The sequence below is a fragment of the Ixodes scapularis genome, unplaced genomic scaffold (assembly GCF_016920785.2).
Source record: "Ixodes scapularis isolate PalLabHiFi unplaced genomic scaffold, ASM1692078v2 PGA_scaffold4__175_contigs__length_147842914, whole genome shotgun sequence".
Lineage (NCBI taxonomy): Eukaryota > Metazoa > Arthropoda > Arachnida > Ixodida > Ixodidae > Ixodes > Ixodes scapularis.
The window spans coordinates 87,900,325-87,918,637 of NW_024609879.1; the positions used below are offsets into that span (position 1 = coordinate 87,900,325).

The 18,313-nt window shown below is 45.4% G+C and overlaps 1 protein-coding gene and 2 non-coding genes across 3 annotated transcripts in view; 2 read left to right on the forward strand and 1 right to left on the reverse strand.

The window, feature by feature from the left end:
• Positions 1-1,572: 1,572 nt before the first annotated feature.
• LOC8028105 (probable insulin-like peptide 7) overlaps positions 1,573-18,313 on the reverse strand; it is a 21,114-nt gene continuing 4,373 nt past the window's right edge. Inside the window, exons 3-4 of the mRNA XM_042293317.1 lie at positions 12,113-12,261; positions 1,573-2,108 (exon numbers count right to left, since the gene is read on the reverse strand). Coding sequence (XP_042149251.1) covers positions 1,909-2,108; positions 12,113-12,261 — 349 coding nt within the window. The 3' untranslated portion in view covers positions 1,573-1,908. The remainder of the gene's footprint in view (positions 2,109-12,112; positions 12,262-18,313) is intronic.
• Positions 9,345-9,416, forward strand: Trnae-cuc. Its single transcript has one exon. It is a non-coding gene; the product is annotated as a tRNA-Glu (tRNA).
• On the forward strand, positions 17,110-17,181 carry Trnae-cuc. Its single transcript has one exon. It is a non-coding gene; the product is annotated as a tRNA-Glu (tRNA).

Below are 18,313 nucleotides of genomic sequence, written 5' to 3' on the forward strand. Positions count from 1 at the left end.
TTACAAAGGCCATGGCGCCCAAGCGAGTCTACTGTCTTCCTACCGTCCTATTGCGTCTACATCCATTGTCTGTCGCACTTTTGAGCGTATCCTTAATAAGAAGATCCGTTCCCATCTCGACGACAACAACCTTTTGTCACCTGCTCAACACGGCTTTCGCCAAAACCGCAGCTGTGAAACTGCACTGGGTGTCTTAGTACACACACTGAGTGCCCACCTGGATAACCGCACACCTTGTGAGCTTGTACAGCTCGACCTTTCTCGAGCCTTCGATCGTCTTCCACACCCCTCTGTCCTGGCCAGCGTTAGCGCCAAGGGTATACCAGGCACTGTGCTCGCCTGGTTAGCATCTTTCCTGGATAACAGAATGCAGCGTGTTGTCTACCGTGGCGCCAAATCTGCTTCCAGTGTTGTCCGTGCTGGTGTACCCCAGGGGAGTGTGCTTGGGCCCACACTCTTCACCATGTTCATAGACAGCATCACTGATTCTTTACACTGCACCCCCATACTCTACGCAGATGACATCTCACTCTTGCAGCCAATCCACAATCCTTCCGACTATGCATCCTTCCAGTCTGATCTCGACCAGTGCTACCAGTGGACGCAGCAGCACCAGCTGCCCATCAACACTCAAAAATCAACGACTATGACTGTAACTGGGTTGTGTCGCCCTCGACAACCACCCCCACGGCTCACTGTTGGCCAAGTGGAGATCCGCAGGGTCTCCTCAAGTGTCATCTTGGGTGTAGAGTTTGATGAGCGCCTGTCATTCTCTCCTCACGTCCAACGCACTCTCGCCAAGTCTCGCCGTATGCTGGGCTTCATTACCCGCACCACGCTCAACATGCCTCCAAACGCATTCCGTAGCCTCTACACAGCCCTCGTTCTCCCCATACTCGAGTACTGTTCAATATTCTGGTTCCCCCATTCGGTACGCCTACGGTCGTGCCTCGCCAGTGTCCAGCGACGTGCAGCATACACATTTTATAGCCGCAGCACTCCTAGAGCCCGCCGCCTGCCCTATCGTCAGATTAGGACTGCTGTTCTTCTTCACCATGCGTCCTGGCAACCGCTTGCCTCCCGGATGCATGGCGCTTCCGTGCGCCTCCTTTGCAGACTTCTCAGCCCTGGCCACCAGCTGCTTATTGATGCGCCCCGCCTCTGTCACCGCACTGGCCGCCTGCAGCCGCTGCATACGCGGACTGAGCGTCACAAGTCTTCATGGCTACCACGTGCTGCTGCTTTGTGGCAACAGTTACCGCCGGACCTCACACGACTTTTCCCCCTTAAGACGACAATATCTTGTCCCTGGTGAAGGCTGGCCAGCGCCTGCACTAGCCTTCAACTTGAACTCTATAACCTTGCGCATGTGTGCGCAGTTCCTGGGTCCCCAGGTTGGGTTGCAAGCCTCCCCGGCATGGGCAGCTATGCCTTTTTGCACCCCCAGCATGCCTGGGATACCCTATCCTATCAATGCGAATAAAGTATTATTATTAGTATTATTATTATTATTATTAGCTGTTTGGGAAACTGTATGGTACTACGTAGTATAATAAACGAGGAAAGATACCGTAATTTCTTCCATTTTATTTCCTGTACTACAAGCAAGCAAGCAAAAACTTCATTTTGTATAGGGGCCTATATACGTCCTGGTCCGGAATACATATATCTTGCCCCCATATCCAAAAATTCTCACTATACTTTCAACACAGTACTGTTTTCAGAACCCCGCGATCTGACATCTTTCGAGGCATTAACCCAACTGTACTGCAGACGAAACGACAACCGTCAGATTGTAGGTAAGCGTTTCTTCCTAGTTTAGTTTCTGGTCGATACCCCATTCGTCCTACTATGTACATATGAGGACGTATTTAACGGTTAGAATGATAACGGCCGAGATGTGTGCTCTCATCGCCTCCGGTTCCGCATCCTGCGGTTGGCGGGGCAGTATTCGGCGTACTCTTCCCAGCTGCAGCCGACTTCGGTGTCGCAGCACTCGTCAATAATGCTCCTGGTGCGGATGTTGTGCTGCGTCGCTCTCCGCTTCGACAACTTTCCGGTCAGGACGCCCAGCGCCGCCTCCGGCTTCAGGAACAGGTCCGTCATCTCTGGGAGCGAGAAGAGCGAGAAACGTACGTTAGGATACGACGTCCAGCAGACCGTTTGTTTCGTTTACGCATGTGCCATCTGCAAAACATCACGGCCTCCATAGAGCCCGAAAGGCATTCTGGGAAACGGCTGTATAGAACCGGCTGTGGTGCATTCGAAGCGAGAACCACGGTACGGGGGCGCCACTGAATAACACGTGAATGTCACGTCATACCCGGAATGTGGAGATTCGAGGTTTGTTTACATCGTGCGGGTCATTGGGGAGGAGATTTGACCACTGCGCCCCAAACGGGCAGCTTTTGAATTCTACCCAAGCGGACAACAACAGTGACGCAGGGCTAGGCTGCAACAGCCGAACATTGCGTCACCGCTCCCGGCTGGGGCTCGTGTTCTGCCGCCGTTGTAGCCACCTCGGCCCAGTGGTGTAGCCAGGAATTTTTCTCGGAAGAGGGGGCAGGAAGGGGGGGGGGGGGGGGGGGGGGGGTCAAAATACATGTGTATAGACCAACTCATGTTTACAAAACCGGAGCGCCCCTAGCGGACGCCGCCGGCACCGCGCATGCGCGATGGAGTATGGGCAAAAAGCTCGCCGTCGTTTATAAACAAACCATTGGAATGCGATATTGCCGTCATCGATGTGAGTCCTCGTGCTCTTTTTCGCGTTGGAATTCTTGATTCTTCATCTTCCTTGCAATGTCTGACTATTTTAGCGGCCTCAGCGAAATTTACGAGGCTCGTTACACCGCAAAGATTCGTGTGAATAATGTGACATGCGGCGGTTTATTCCGCGTCAAAGCCGTAGAATGGACGCTAATGCCGGATTCCCATAATGAGATTTTGCTCGCTATTTTCACTCATGACGTCGCTCGGGCTGCAAAAGCGTGAACCATAGCTGAGATGGTCGACGTCGATATTGAAAATCGCAAGCAGTATCGGACCAAGAGAATCAGGCATAACAAGTCAGTGATGGCCACTGGTAACAATTATCAACATCCCCTTGCATGTACTGTTTACACCGAGCCTACTTACCTCAACCAACCTTCAAACTTAAATCTTTTGAGGCCTGCACTTCTTATCGCAATTACCGGGTCAACGTTTGGTCTACGGGCCGCTGTTGTTTGAACGAGCAGACAACAACAAGCAGAACCGTTTGAAAGAGCAGACGACTGTTCAAACGATCACGCGGCCGTTTGAACTTGACGACGCACTGAACGTAGTCCGCAGGTGGTTCGTACAACTTGGCGGTTCCGCGTTCGTGTTGGAACAAAACAAATAAATCTGACGACCACAAGTTTCCGTAAAATCAACCCTAAGTGCTTCCCGCACTTTGCTAATGCGTAATCCAATGGCGTCTGTTTTTTTTTTCTTTCTTTTTTTTTTTTTTTTTTTGTGACAGTTTTGCTTTTCGGCGAGCCGAGCAGGCATAAAACGCGCGAAAACTGACCTTTAAACCTTTCTTGACTTTTTTGGTACAGCCCCAGTCGCGATGTTTTGACGAAAATGCATGTTTTTTTTTTTTTTGTTTTTTTTTTTGCCTTGTTTTTTCCAAGACAACACAGGAATGCACGCCTGGCATGGCGACTTCCGCCCATAGCCCCAAACCGGAGGTGCGCCCGACGGGCCACAACCGCGCCGTGACGTAACAGAGTTGAGTTCGTGTATATTATGGGGTCGGCGAGAGGATTTCAAGCGGGAGGGGGGAGGGGGCTGAACCTCAATAAGCCTTCCCCCAGTCTACGCCACCGCTCCGGCCTGCGTGAACAATGCAGCATGCACCGTGTGTGTGACCAGCACCTGATCAGCACTGGGTAAAGTTTCACCTCTAGAACACATTCGCCTTGAGGACGGTTACGATCGGACGCGACGTCATATGTTAGTTTCATCGGCTGCCGCCAGTTCAGTGCGCCACGGAGAAAAATCGCGCCGTCGCAGGTCCTGCAGAAGCAGAGATTTGTACTTCTCATTTTCTACTTTTGCTCTCTTCCTCGTCTTTAAAATCCTCAACTATCTCAAAATACTAGTTAGTGAAAAGACAAGGAACACGCGGAACCGCGACAAGGAACTATTTAGGAACGCTTTTGAGATTCCCTTTCAAAAAGTCTGGCAACGGTGAAGTAAAGAAGCTAGATCTGGCTGGGTATTAGCGCCGAGATGTTTCGGTGGCTCCCTCTTATGGTTTCCCTCCGTGACGTCACAACTGGGATTTGCCTCGCCGTGACGTCACCAGTTGTTATTCTGGCTACTTACCATCGGGTGCGACGACGAGTCCGATGGTGTGTTTAAAAAGCACAGTGGAAGCTAGGAGTCATCGCAATCCGAAACTAACACCGTCAAAGTTGACACTCTGACCGTGCTCATATACCCATGGTTTGGCCAATCGTGGAAAGCTGACCACAGCGACGCTTTTGGCCGCGCACATCGCTAATACTGGCAGCGGCCGCCATGTAGAAGGATGCTCCCGGTTTGTTTACGTCGCCCCAGTGCGAGCATCGTGATGTGGTGACGAGGTCTGTGCGATACAACTGCCGTTTCCTTATTTTGCGCTGAAAAATTATGTATCTTTCTTTGAGGTAAGAGCAAGAGACTGAGTGGTACCATTCATTTATTAAAAGTGAGAGTGAATTAGGTCCTTGAACGTTCTTTATCTGTTTCATAGGTGCGTTCGCCTCCACCTTCTTGTTGAAAATAAGTGAGTCCGTGGCTACGCGAGTTGAAAGGCTTGCTGTTGCCTCATCCTTTTATTCTAGAATCTATTCCCGATTAGTCACGAGCTTATGTAACACACAGTCCACGGTTGTCGCCGATCCGGTGACTAAGGGTCCACCGATTGGTTCTTGATGCGCTCGTAAGTCCTCCGACTGCCGAACTCACTAGCAGGTTGTAGACAGCACGCGAGGCCGGTAGGCTGCATGTCTACAAGCAGTTTTGCGAAGGCAGTGTCCTTTTCCGTTTTCTGGGATGGCGCTAGCATATCATATGTGTAGACTGGTTATGTCAAAGCCAAAATTGATTATATTGCAGTTCTCACTGAGCGGTTTTTAAGTTCTGCCACTGATTCTGACATTCGCACGCACACAAACAAAGTATCAACCTTAAAACTTGTAGCACAAGATTAATTTTAATTTATATTGCGCAATAAGTTGTGTCCCTAGACAAATCATTTTTCCACGCCTTGTTGAATCTAGTTGCAATAACGATATCCTTAGAAAATAATTGGAACACGTGCTATAACTACCAAATTATTGTGAGAACTTCACTTTGAATTGTACTTAGCAGTTTGAACGCTATAACTAATCAGCTGTTTAAATCTGCCAGACAAGCTCGTGAGGCAGTAGTTTTACTTATCTTCCGCGTCAACGAACGGAACTTCACACACGAATAAAGTCGTATTCAAAACCGATCGCCGCACATTTTTTTCATAAAGAACAATTGTAACCCAATCTGTAGTGTATGAGGCTCACTTGCAAACCTCGACGAACGACCTCGCCATGTCGAACGGGCAGTAGCCACCCCGATCTTGGCTGCCTTTTAGTCCTGACATCCAAGACAAAGACTATTCATCTGACTTCGCACAACAAACTGCGAACGTATAGTGAATAGCTTTGTAAAATTGAAAGGTGCGCAGACTGGCAAGCGCGACTCCGTATCCTTCAAGATGGCGTCGGGGGCTAGTAGCCTTTCCGTGCGACAGATGGCGCTCTTTTATCTAAAAAGTCTACCAAAAACACAACTGGAATTTTTTCTTTTTTTTTTGCAGCATTACGATTAGAGATTTTTAGATAACTACCCCTATGGCTTCGGTTCACCCACAGTGGTTCGCCCAAGCAGAGCCGTTTATACTGAGAGAGTTTGGCCGATGGGCGGAGCTTGTTGGCCGCTAGAACAAGCGGATTTCGCGATAACACAATATGGCGTTACTTCTTTGTCTTGTTCATTCCTGAGAAATCGCGTAGAGTTCCTATGAGTCAGATCCACAATATGGCGGACGGAAGTAGTCATCCCCCGGTTGTCAGACTACGCTGCTGTGGTTGTCAGACTGTCAAAATCTCCTTAAGAAGGCCAAACTCTCTCAGTATAAACGGCTCTGCGCCCAAGCAGCTTGGGGCGCCGTACTGCGGATGCTCACGAGTTCTGCGCACGCGCAAGGTGACGCGCCAAGCTGCTCAGGTGAACCCAATGCCCATTGGGGTCCCCTATTCTAAAAATCTCTGTGATGACGCTTGAATAGGAGGGCGCTAGAGCACTAGGAGTCTTCTTTCGCAAAGAACCGCCGTTAATTGCGCCTCTTCACATCAGCCTAAACATGTCCTGTCATCGACTAATGCGGCTCGTTTCGCCGAGCAATCTACTTCCTTAAATGTGATGTCTATTTTGATGGGTCCTTCTCTATGCCCTCGTGAGACGTCAGGCAGAATTCGCAAGTGCGAGTTTTGTATTAGCGTAGCTTTCATTGTTAGTGTAGAACGTTGTCAGTATAGTACGAATATTTTCACCTCTAACTATAGTCGGTTACAGGTGGAAGGGTACTAGGGTGGATTTCGGGACCCTTTTGTTATAGCGCAAATTCAATCTGTCCGCCCTAAGCATCATAGAAAACGCAAAACTATAACTGTGCGTGGCCTTTTTTTTTAATCGCAATTAAACATTACGACGCGTGTTTTTTTTTTTTTTTTTCTGAGGTATCTAGAAAAGGGACGCACCACGATGTTTGGTCGCACTTTTAAATGAAGAAAAGGACACGCGTGATTGTCTCGGATGCTTGAGGTGCATAGATTCAGTTCGCGAGATAAAGGACGATCTCATGATCCACTTTAGTGCTTCTTTAAGAGTTCAGGCGAGGCCCCTCTCCCAAACCTTTCCACTTTGGCACAGCGAACGCTGGAGAGGAGGCGATCTCCTCTCCAGCGTGCGTTCAGCTAAAGCGGAAAGAAGTTGGAGAAAATTACGATACTGCTGCTCAAAGGATCGACGGCCCCTTCTGCTTCATGGTGGTATAGGAATAGTTTTTGTGCTGCCTGTTTCGGAAGGATCGTGATGATTGAGCTTACAAGGGTGCTGAACCGAAATTTCGATTTTGGAAAATAAGGCCGCAGAAGCGTTGAACTGGAAGCTATGAACTCTGAAACATCACTCATACGTCGACATTTATTTATTTATTTATTTATTTAGAAATATTGCCAGACCCCTAGATGGTGTCCAAGGACAAGGTGAGCACGGTACAGCAAGTACACTGTACAATGTAGACACACAAAGAATAACATAACAACAATAAGCTAAATTGCCATTACAACGCAAAGTGACAAGAGCATACAAATAATGAAGAAAAAGCCCAGCAACATTCGAAGATATTCAAGACACAAAAGGCAAACTTATTCTATGACAATATATGATTAGTAACTACCGCGACAAAACAAGAAGATGTTAGGTGATTAATAACGGTTAGAAGTAATTTATTCCATTCATGAACAGTCCGTGGTATGAAGGAGTATTTAAAAGAGTCCTTTTTAAATTGTGGCACTATAATGGTTTTCTCGTGTTTGTTGCGTGTCTGTCTGGATGTATTGCATTGCATGTGTTTTTCGAATGGAAGTTTAACATTGCCATTAACTATGTTTTAAAGAAACTTAAGGCGATCATTTTCCTGCGTGTTTTGAGTTCGGGTATGCTTGCCAGTGCATACAGTTGAGAGACGGAAGTCAGCCTGCCGTAACGGTTATAAACAAAACGCAATGCTTTTGTCTTTGTACTCGTTCTAGTTGCTGTATGTTTCTTGCTGTGTATGGGTCCCATACCAAGTCAGCGTTTTCTAGTATTGGCATAATTAAAGTTGTGTATGCTGTTAACTTTATTTTCGCTGTGCAGTAGGTTAGTTTTTTTCTTAAAAACTACAGTTTCTGCGACGCTTTGGCGACTATGTAGTTGACGTGCGCGTTCCACGTTAGATCTGACGCATTGACAATACCAAGGTACCTGTATTCTCTAACAGCTTCCAAGGGAACACGTTCATGGACATCTCAAACGGGTGGCCGCACTTTTCGAAAAAGGGCGCGATCAAGCGAGGATTGTGACGTCACGATCCTCCTGAAACCGTTGAAAATGAGAGGAAACGGCCTCTCTTCTCTCCTCCTCACTTCGGTTCATCTGCTTGAGGGGACAAAGTGAAAAGGAGAGGGAAGGATAATCGTGACGTGACATATCCCGTCGGCCTCGCCGGCCGTGTTCAATCACGCGCTTCTTTTCCAAAAATGCGGCCAACTGTTAGAGATATCGCTGTATGGTATGAGTAATGTTTTGGGGTTGTGCAGCGTCCCGCCTATTGCTCCAGCCTTGTCTTGTGAGCTAAAAATTTCGCTTCAGCATCCCTTCAATGAAATCCAGCAAAACCTAATCGAGTAAAGCTTTGTTCTTGTTTCTGTTTTTTTTTTTTTTTTACGCCTAATATCTTTAAAGGCCGGGATCGCCTAGGAACACTGGGACGCCAGAGAGAAACGCTACACGAAAATTGTCACAAAGAACATTCCGTATTGCAAAAGTGTTCGGACTTAAAGGCGTACGGAAACGCTAATATTTGCTCTCGTTCTTCTGTTTAGACGTGGTCTATGTTGTGCCGGTAGCCCAGAACTTACTAGCCTAGACTGGAGTTTCTGGGCTGCAGGCAGAGAAGACAAGGAGTTCCAGATGTGCGGCAACAGAGACAATCTGGTAGCGTTGCCACAGTAGCACCAACCACGTGACCGTCGTATGCATTCCAGGCACGAGCTCAGAAAAGCTAATACTTAAACACCCAGATTATACACCATTCCAATGTTTACAAGTCCTCAGCCTAGAGTGCGATCTCCTCAGCCCAGCACGCGGATGTTCGCCGCTTCGGAAAACGAGCAGATCACGCGCCATACGCACATACACTGAAATTGGAACCAGCCAGGAGCCCTTTTTTTGGAAAGGTCTACACTTGGGGACAACTTTTATTGGCAATGAAGTCAAAACATTGTCCAAGCAATGAAGTCCGCGAGGTAGCGGACATTATGCGCTGACCACAACTGAGCTCGAGCGGCGTAACCTCTTCGGAGATGCCAGAACAAGTTAACCCCGACTATATGTCAAACCCGCAAATCATCTTACTTCCATACTCTGTTCAAATTTTTTTCAGTCATTGGTCTCCCAGTAGGGAATCTCATCAGCCACTTTTTATGGACGTTTTATCTGACGACACAGTAGAAGGCGGAATTTTGATTTCCGGCATGGTCTAGTGGTTAGGATACCTGGCTCTCACCCAGGAGGCCCGGGTTCGATTCCCGGTGTCGGAACGTCGTTTTTTCTTTTTTTCTTTTTTTTTTTTGTTTAATTTTATGCTATGGTTACTTTCTTTTTTTTTTTAATTCTTCATAATGAAGCAATTGCGCTAAACTACCCCTTACACTTTAAGAAAATTCCGGTCGTAAAAGAACTCTGGGGTTCTTTGGCTTGTCCATATTTTGCACCCTGAAACATTAATCGAAGGGAAGCTGAAATGATTTTTGACAGAAAGAACAAAAAAAAGTTCTAGATAATTTTTATCCCGTGATTTTGAATATAGCGTTCGTTTTCCCCGAAGATGTAACTAAACTGTTGGCACCGAAAGGATATGCCCGAAAATTTCAGACATTCCTTGCAAAATATTTGGAGGAAGGGAGAACAATCCCCCTTCAAAGTAACGTCACTCGCCGATATTGTGGCTTAAAATCATGGTTGCCAGTTACCTGAAGTTTTATCTGAAATACAGGTAACGGGTTCTGTCCTCCACAAATGTTTAAACAGTTCGCGGCAGAGCAAAGCAATATTATATCACCTTCCTAATAGAGAATTTAATGCTGAGGAAGTCGCACTTTTGAATCATGACGATCGCCAGTTGCGTCTGCTCTGCACAAGCCCCAAAATGGCGGGGCCCACAACAACGTCGGAGAACAGAGTGCCGATACTCTAAGCGCAGCTCAATCAGTGGCTCTAGCCTTGACAGGCGCTGAAGATGCGCTATAAGAGTGGAGATTCTGGAAGCTCTGGATATGACGTCAGGCTTTCTAGTGCACAAAAGGGCGATAGTGTTTGAGGCGAAATCCTGCTTTACGAGCTGAAAAAGCTCTTGGCGAGTCAAAAAACCTTCCAAGAGCGGAATATTTTTAGAGTGTATCTTTCTGTTATGCAAGCGCGAAGAGTTGAGCTCCAAAGAAAAATAAAATTTTAAATAAGCGTGCATGCGAGCTGGTGAAGGTTAACCCTGATGAATTATACTTGAGGCGATTCCTTTCGAAAATCGTTTTTTTTTTTTTTTTTTTTTTTTTTTTTTAAAGCAGAGCCGGCACTTTTTTTTTTTTTTTATCGACGCATTTATTTTTTCTACCATAAAGTGTGACATTTGCAGAGCACTGCCGTGACAGCAGTGCTTTGTTGTCACGTCATTGCTTTGATGAAAGGATGAAGTTATTATTCATTGAATTTTCAGCTTCGTACGCTATTTCGGGAAGTAACACCTGAAACTTCGTCGTGTAATCTCCTGTCGTGGCACTCGTGACTGCTTCACGAGGAACGTATATGCAGCATCGCGTTCGGTCAGTAGCCAGTTTCAGAAAAGACGCGAAGCAATAGCGCCCCCGCCCTGCGCCAATCCAAAACCCAAATCGCGTTCTACGCATGCGCAGTGACGGCGACGCAATTACGTGTGCCAAAATTTTGCGTAATTAAGCTATTCTAAAATTCGGTAATGGAGTTTTAGTAGATCGGTCCGATACCTCCGATAAGGACACCCGATGACGATACGAAGCCCGCGTGCGCAAAGGCGTCGGCTGAATATCGCTGTTCTGCCTTTTGGGACGCGTCTCCGACGGGTGTGTTAAATTTAGCCTCCCACCCTCCCCACACATCAAAAGTCGTTCAGAAGTTTCAACAAAATGACATCCCAAAAGTCAAAAGGTCGCGCTGTCGGATGTCGCGATCCTGGCGGCTGGTCGCAGAAATGCGGACGAAAGCAGGAGCGAACGCGAGTGCCGCTGTCGTCGTGACGCCCCAACTCCTGTTCGCCGGAGCTACCGTGGTCCGTGGATTGTCAGACGGGGGAGCGAACTGCAGCTGAAGAGGCGTTTGCCACATACACCACCGCCGCTGGAGCACCGCCGGTATATCGCAACCGTCAACACAACAGCATGACACCTGTTACTTATATAATAATATTAATAATAATAATAATACGTAAAATATGACGTCATCAGGCGCAAATCGTGGGACCGCTTTTTTTATACACACTTGTCGGAGACGCTTTCATGCAGGCACCGTAGCATCGTTAACGTCAACTCTCCTTACTGTCACAGAGTTTATATGATAACAGTTCCGCCACGTTGACATGCATTTCTTCCGCCTGGTTTGGGGGGGCCCAGATGGCTGCTGAGGCTTTAATAAACGGAAAGAATCAGCAAAACTTAGGCGGATTAGATTAGCTCTCTTTTGACACGAGTCAGAGGCGTCGGTCGTCATGACGACCGACGCCTCTGACTCGTGACTCGTGTTTTTCTCTATGTGCACATAGAGGAAAACTAAGACAATGGTAAGACTTCAGTGCGTCGCAGCCAAACGAATACGCAAACGAACTTCTGCTTTTTTCTTTCTTTTTTTCCCCGCTTTTCCATTTGCTTTTATTTTTTTACTTTTCTATCGGTATTAGGAATGTCAGTGCTTTCGAGTTGCTTAGCTCCACGTATTATGAACTGCAACATCCAATCCGATTTTCTCTTTGCGCCTGCATTTCCCACAATTCCATCCATTATTACTCAATTTGTCGTAAAGTTCAAACAAGACGACCGGAGCTTCGCGTTCCGTCAACTTGTACCAAATATTTTCTTTCTTTCTTACTTCTTTCTATATTTTTTTTTTAACAATCAGGAATGCCAAACAAAGGCTGAAGGACTGTTGTGGATCACCTTGTTCGCGATAGTAAACAGTCCGAGCGCAAGTATAGGAGCCCTAAGCTGCCTACCTGGGTCCTTGTCCGCCGCCACGTCTCTCCTGCGCCTGTTCAGCTTGTAGATGTCCTCCCGGCACACGAGGTTCATGTGCGAGACGAGCTGGTGGTAGCAGCGGCGGTGACGCTCCACGTGCCACACACGCGCCCAGTCTTCGTCATTGCTGCGGGGACAAGATACACAGCGCCGTGAGATGCTCAATCAGTCAATCAACCAATCAATCAATTTTTACGTTTTATATGCAGTTTAAATGTAAATCCCACATAAGCGAATATTGGCTTGTGCGTGGGACGCGATAGCCAGGTCGGTCGCTTGATTAAACAAATAGGACAACTACGCCCGATTAGCCGCGTGTCAAACGACAAAACGCTTAGCTGCCGAAAATAATTTACAACAGAAGATCGCCGAAAGGCATGGATTTTTGACGCTCGTAAATAACGTGTTTACCGATGGACAGGACATGAAGAGAGAGACCACACCGTCGATTGGGGGCAAACCAGTTTCAGCTTCGACATACGATTTAGCCAGTGTTAACATTCGAACAATATATTGTACGTACGACACGATGCAGCGAAATCTGAAAAGAATTTATTTGAGAAAGATCTCAAATAACACAGTCACAATTGACGACAGTCACATCGTGACGATCGGACAGAATTCAAGATGACGTCGTTTTGGGGCACGTTTTGGGGGGAGCTTACTTTTTTCACGCTATACTCCGTTCCAACTTCATTCTGAGCGCAGTGGACGCCACAAGCTATTCCAGCCGATCCAGCGCCGAGAGAAAATCGCGTGACCTGCCGGTTGGGTAGAGCGGCGCAGGGAGCTCAAGGCCACATGACACTCTCTCCGCCCTGGATTGGCTGGGATGGCTCCTAGCGTCCGCTGCGCTCGGACTGAAGGTGAAACGGAGTATAGCACCAAGGCGAAGGAATGGGCGCGACTGACTCCGACCCGAACAAACTATTTTTGGCTATGACTGAGAAGGACTCTACGTGGATTATCTCTGGGAGGGTGGAGAACAGTTGTTGTCATTTGCTCGCAAGATCGTGTCGAGCGTCGTTCGACACGCTTGAATGGCAGGCACACACCAGCCCTATTTTTCACAGTGGAAGATAACACAGAAAAGGGTACGCAGCATGCATCAGAAACATTACGTCGAATGCGAAACCGCAAAACATGGGTAGAGAATCGCGCTGAGCGAGCTTACACAGTTTAAGAGAGTGGCAAAAAATTCTAGCTGATAGGGGGCGCGAAAGTCGCACCAGCCGCATCAGCATCAACAACATGGCGGCGGCGTAGGAGTGTTTTAAAGGTGTCTACGAGGAGTTAGGCTGTTACCAGCGCAGGTCACCTCTTTATTCTGAAAACAAAACCGGTGTCTAGCGTAATGCATACACCAATAGGCACATTTTAATTCTTGAACGAAACCAAAACTAACCCCCTTTCTTATTTAATTTTTCGGTATAGGTGTTAGTTTCGTATTCTTTCATAACTCAAGATGTGCCCGACAGCGTAATTATTGAGCTAAAGAAGTTGTTCGCGTGAAGTTTATTTTGTGACATACGTGTTCGATCCAGGCACTTCGAAATATTTCTGAGAGTTCAATGTCCCTTTAAAGACAGAGCCTTTCATACACCTTAGAGGTAACATAGAATATTGCATTTGTTTAAAAAATAAGTGCTGATATTTGCGTGTTCTTACTGCCTTTTCTCGCTCAGATAGTCTCCATGTGAAATAATTAACTGCGGGCCTTTTATTTGGTTTTTGGAATATTTATACGAATAATTGATTTAACATTATTCCCAGCTAACATTATTCCCAGCACAAGAATAACAGAATCAATCCACATTTTACAAAATATCGCCAGGGGTGAACCGTTTAGATTATGTTCATAAAACGTATAAAGTAAGAAACGCTGTTCTCACTTCAAAGTCCCAAAGATAGCATCCGATTCAGACAGCAGAGGTATATGTGTCTTTTGTAAAGCAACCCGTGACGCACAGAATTTTCTCATCCAGTGTTTGACTGTTTGTCTATCATGATAACAATGTCAGTTTTTCATATGCTAAAATTCTAGAAATACTGTACTGGTTAAATGGCATAATTTTGTAATCGGGGCTTTTATTGGGGGCCTACATTGCCGCATTGTTTATTAATAATATTAATATTGCAGTTATTATATTTTAGTACGTAGTTTGTTAGACTCTGGCATAATTTGTTGCTTATGACCTATGTTTAACGCACGAACAAGTACGGCAATCAGAAGTGAGCAAATTATCATCACGGGTGCAAGTTTTTGAAAAATCTCTATAAAGCTACATTCATTGTGGGTAAGCTGCCATCAAAGTCGTGACTTTTGTCAATCGGCCGAACTCCCAGTCACCGCCAATCGTTCCAAAACAAATGCCACCCCCCCCCCCCCCCCCCAAAAAAAAAACAAAAAAAAATTCCGTCCTTGTTTTTTTTTTTTTTTTTGTCTGTTAAAATTACAAATTGTCCTAGAGCATTCAGTTTCTTTAATTTTTACGATCCGTCGTTTTGCCAATCTCAGCCTTTTTATTTCGAAGGAAAACTTACACGCTTCCACGTTCGCGTTGAAAGCCGGTGGAAGAACGGTTATGCCCCAGTGTCGTCATTGTGCCTTAAATACGCATTAGGCAAATCGTTCAACTCAGTTATTGTTTGAGGGAAAAATGAATGTTTCTTTAAAATCTGTACGGCAGAATATTTCGTTTATCTTCCTCAAATGGTCCATGCGACCTGAGACATAGTTTGATCACATTAAGTACTTACTCTTGACTATACCCGCCATATCCATTAGATATTACAGATGAAAACTTCAGTTAAAAATTTTGTCGCCTTAAGGATAAGGGGTTCTATCCAATTATAGGTATCATCTCTGTTACATTTGCGTTTTTACTCTAATTTCCCGATACAAATCTTGCTGCACTGTTTCATAGTTTTTGTAACTTATTGTTTTCAAGGCATTTTTGATGCGGATCCCACAGAACACACGATTGAATGCTAGGTCTTACCAACGAGCAACTTTCCTATAATTGTCCTGGAGCCCTACGCAAGTTTCGAATAAGGCAGTCTAAATTTCGACTAGCTTTGGTCTCGGTTACGTAAAGATTAAAAGAAAGGGTGCCTAACCAAGTAATTCCTGATACTTCAGGTCAGTCTTTATACTGTATTTCTGATCGTTGATAAAATAGTATGATATGGGGAAGGATTGCGTTTCGTCCCAAAAGTGACCTGCGCACACTTCTCAGCATTCAAAATCCTGCTCCCAACTCTTAAACCATTTCGATACTCGGTTAGCTACCGAACGAAGAATGGATTAATTTTAAAAAAGTTTGTTTAGTTCCAATTTATACGCGTCGTAAGATGTCACAGGCACTGGTGCCCAAATACTCTTCAGAATAGACGATTTCTTGGCCCAAGTTGAATCAACTCTTGGTTAACCGAATAAACTCTACGGCGTCACCCGAGATAGCGGTAAAGGAAATGTACACGTGATGTCCTTGTGTCGCCTGAGGTGAAAGCAACAGTGAGGACGCACTTCTCAGAGAGAGAGCGAGTCAAACTTTGAGTCAAAGTGGCGGTTTAGGTTTAGCCGGCTTTTGTTAATCTTGGTGAATTCGCCTCAATAGTCATGGAATACGACTGGGCATCACATTGAGTCACGTCGGGAAGAAAACGCATTAAAACTGCCTATAGTGCGTCGGGTGATGACAGCGAGAAGGAATAGAAGCAAACTAATAAATTCGATAGACACTGTGTCCTGGCTATTTTTCGTCTTTATCGTCTTTATTTCTTACACTTCTTATCAGTCTATGACACAGTCAGCAAACGCTGGCATGGTGAGCTGCCTCCTCCAGATACAGTCGACCGATAATAAAGTCATAATAGAATCTAAAACTTCTAAAGTGCTGATGTTATGAGTCCTCTATGATTACATGGGTGAGTGGCGATTGCGATCAATCATGTAATACTTAGTTCATCCTTCTCGAATATGTCAGTTCGCTTTAGTTCGGTCGAGGGCATTCGAACTTCCCACCTCGTTAGTTTTCTTATATTTTTCTTTCGAAATAAGTTATAAATGTTTGTTCTAGATTCGATACTATTTGTAGATAAATCTGACAAATAGGTAGAAAATAACCCGCACACTTCAACGCGTACGTGTCTATTGTTAGTTGAAACGCGAGTTCGATTACCTATTTATACCAACTGGGAAAAAAAAAATTGAATGTGTTTCTGAATTTTTAAGATGGCGTATAACTGGTGCCATGCATGCAAGCATGTGCAGCGTGCGCTTGAACGTAGCCTTGTCAAGCTTGTATTTCCATGTATACTTGCACGCATTAGCAGAGACATGGCGGCGGCCCGGCGTTCTGCTTACAATCGCAGAAGGTTGTGAGAAAAAACATGTGCTGCAGGACAAATAATTAAAAAAGCAGGGGCTGTCTTCGTCCACCGGTGGTTTCAGCTTTATGGTTACTTTCCCGTGAAAATCCAACTCTACGAATGACGCATGATACCTAACGAAATCTGGAACTGAAAACGTGGCGCAATGTGGTTAAACTTCCAAAGGGGAGCCGACATCACAATATAAAAAGGGCGGCGGAACAGCTCGCTCAAGGGATACCGGTCGTTTTGACTGCTTCTTTTTTTTTATGCAGTTTACGTCTTGCCCTCCACACACCCTCCCATTTTTCCTCCTTGCCTCCTCTCTCCCGTGGAGTCGCTCGGTTGCTTGTCCTTCTTTCCATCGAACGACGCTCATACTTTTTTGTTGTTTTTTTTTCGGCACAGGCGCGTTTGTTGGCGGCGGAGAAATACGTGCGCACACTCCTCCATACACTCCTCTGATCTAATCCCGATGACGACGAAGTGGCATGCTTATCGTGTCCTCCCTTTCGCCGCACTGAAACGCATGAAAGCGAGAAAGGAATTTGAAAATAAAGAGTTGGTATCTAATCGTTCCACAAAGACAAGACTTCCATCCTCCGGCATGGTCTAGTGGTTAGGATACCTGGCTCTCACCCAGGAGGCCCGGGTTCGATTCCCGGTGTCGGAACGTATTTTTTTTTTTTTTATTATACAAACTAATATTTTTGTTGTTGTTAATTGTACGTGCTTGTATTCTTTTTCAGAGTCGGCGATAAACTACAATGCTTTCTAGAATAAAGTCAATTGGATGAAGCTTTTCCTCAAGAAAGGATTCTGGGCTTTTTCTTTTCGACCTTTATGTGAATGACACTGTATACACAAATAGCGTATAGATAACCGCGTCGTTGAGACCGGTTCTCTTTGTCGACGATACTAGCTTCCCATAGTACTTGTCATACTACGATGATAAGCATTGCAATAAGTCAAAACTTCCCCGCAACGCTAGCCTTATATCGGCACAAATATGATTTACCTCTCAAGGTAAAATTGTTAATCTATAATTCAAAGTATTTTATTCCAACGTAAATTGTTGTCATCTAGAATGGGGTATGACTACTCTCATTAACTTTTGACATATAGTCATATTGCAAAATAACAATACATTTGCAATGTGGCAGTGAAGTTCCTTTTCATTCAACTTCGTCGAATTAGTTTTTCTTTGTATGAATCATCTACACATAAAATTTAAGACTGAAAAATTATACGAACACAATCTTAAAAATTTAGCTAATCAAACAAAAAAAAAAGTGCATTCATGCATTTTACACGACTTACGGAACTCTGTGAATGGTCATCTTTCAAACAAATTCTGCCCGTGATAATGCGTCGTACCCTCCCGACTATCTCTAATCAGTTCAGTGCGCAAGATATCGAACTTCACAGATCATTGGTAAGCTGCCTATGAGAATTGATATTATCTAACCAAAAAGGTCCGATGGGAAAAGAACAGTTCGTCTATTTCTAATTTGTGTTTCCTCTTCTTTCGAAGTTACTCTTTTAATTATATGCTTACGGCATTAGGGCTTTTTGGTATAGGGCCTATTTCTCTTCTGCGCAAATTTTATTGCGAGACTAAGTTTGCAAGCGCTTGTTTTATCATGTATTTTTATCAACTGCGTAAACGTAGGTATTCGTGGTTTTCACTAAAATGCTCGTTGATACACACGTTTATTTTGCGTGCGCTTTGCTCCTGTCGCACCTTGAAATCAGTCACCATGTTTTTAGCAGGGTTCCCTTTCTCGTTGCACTCCCCCTAGAAT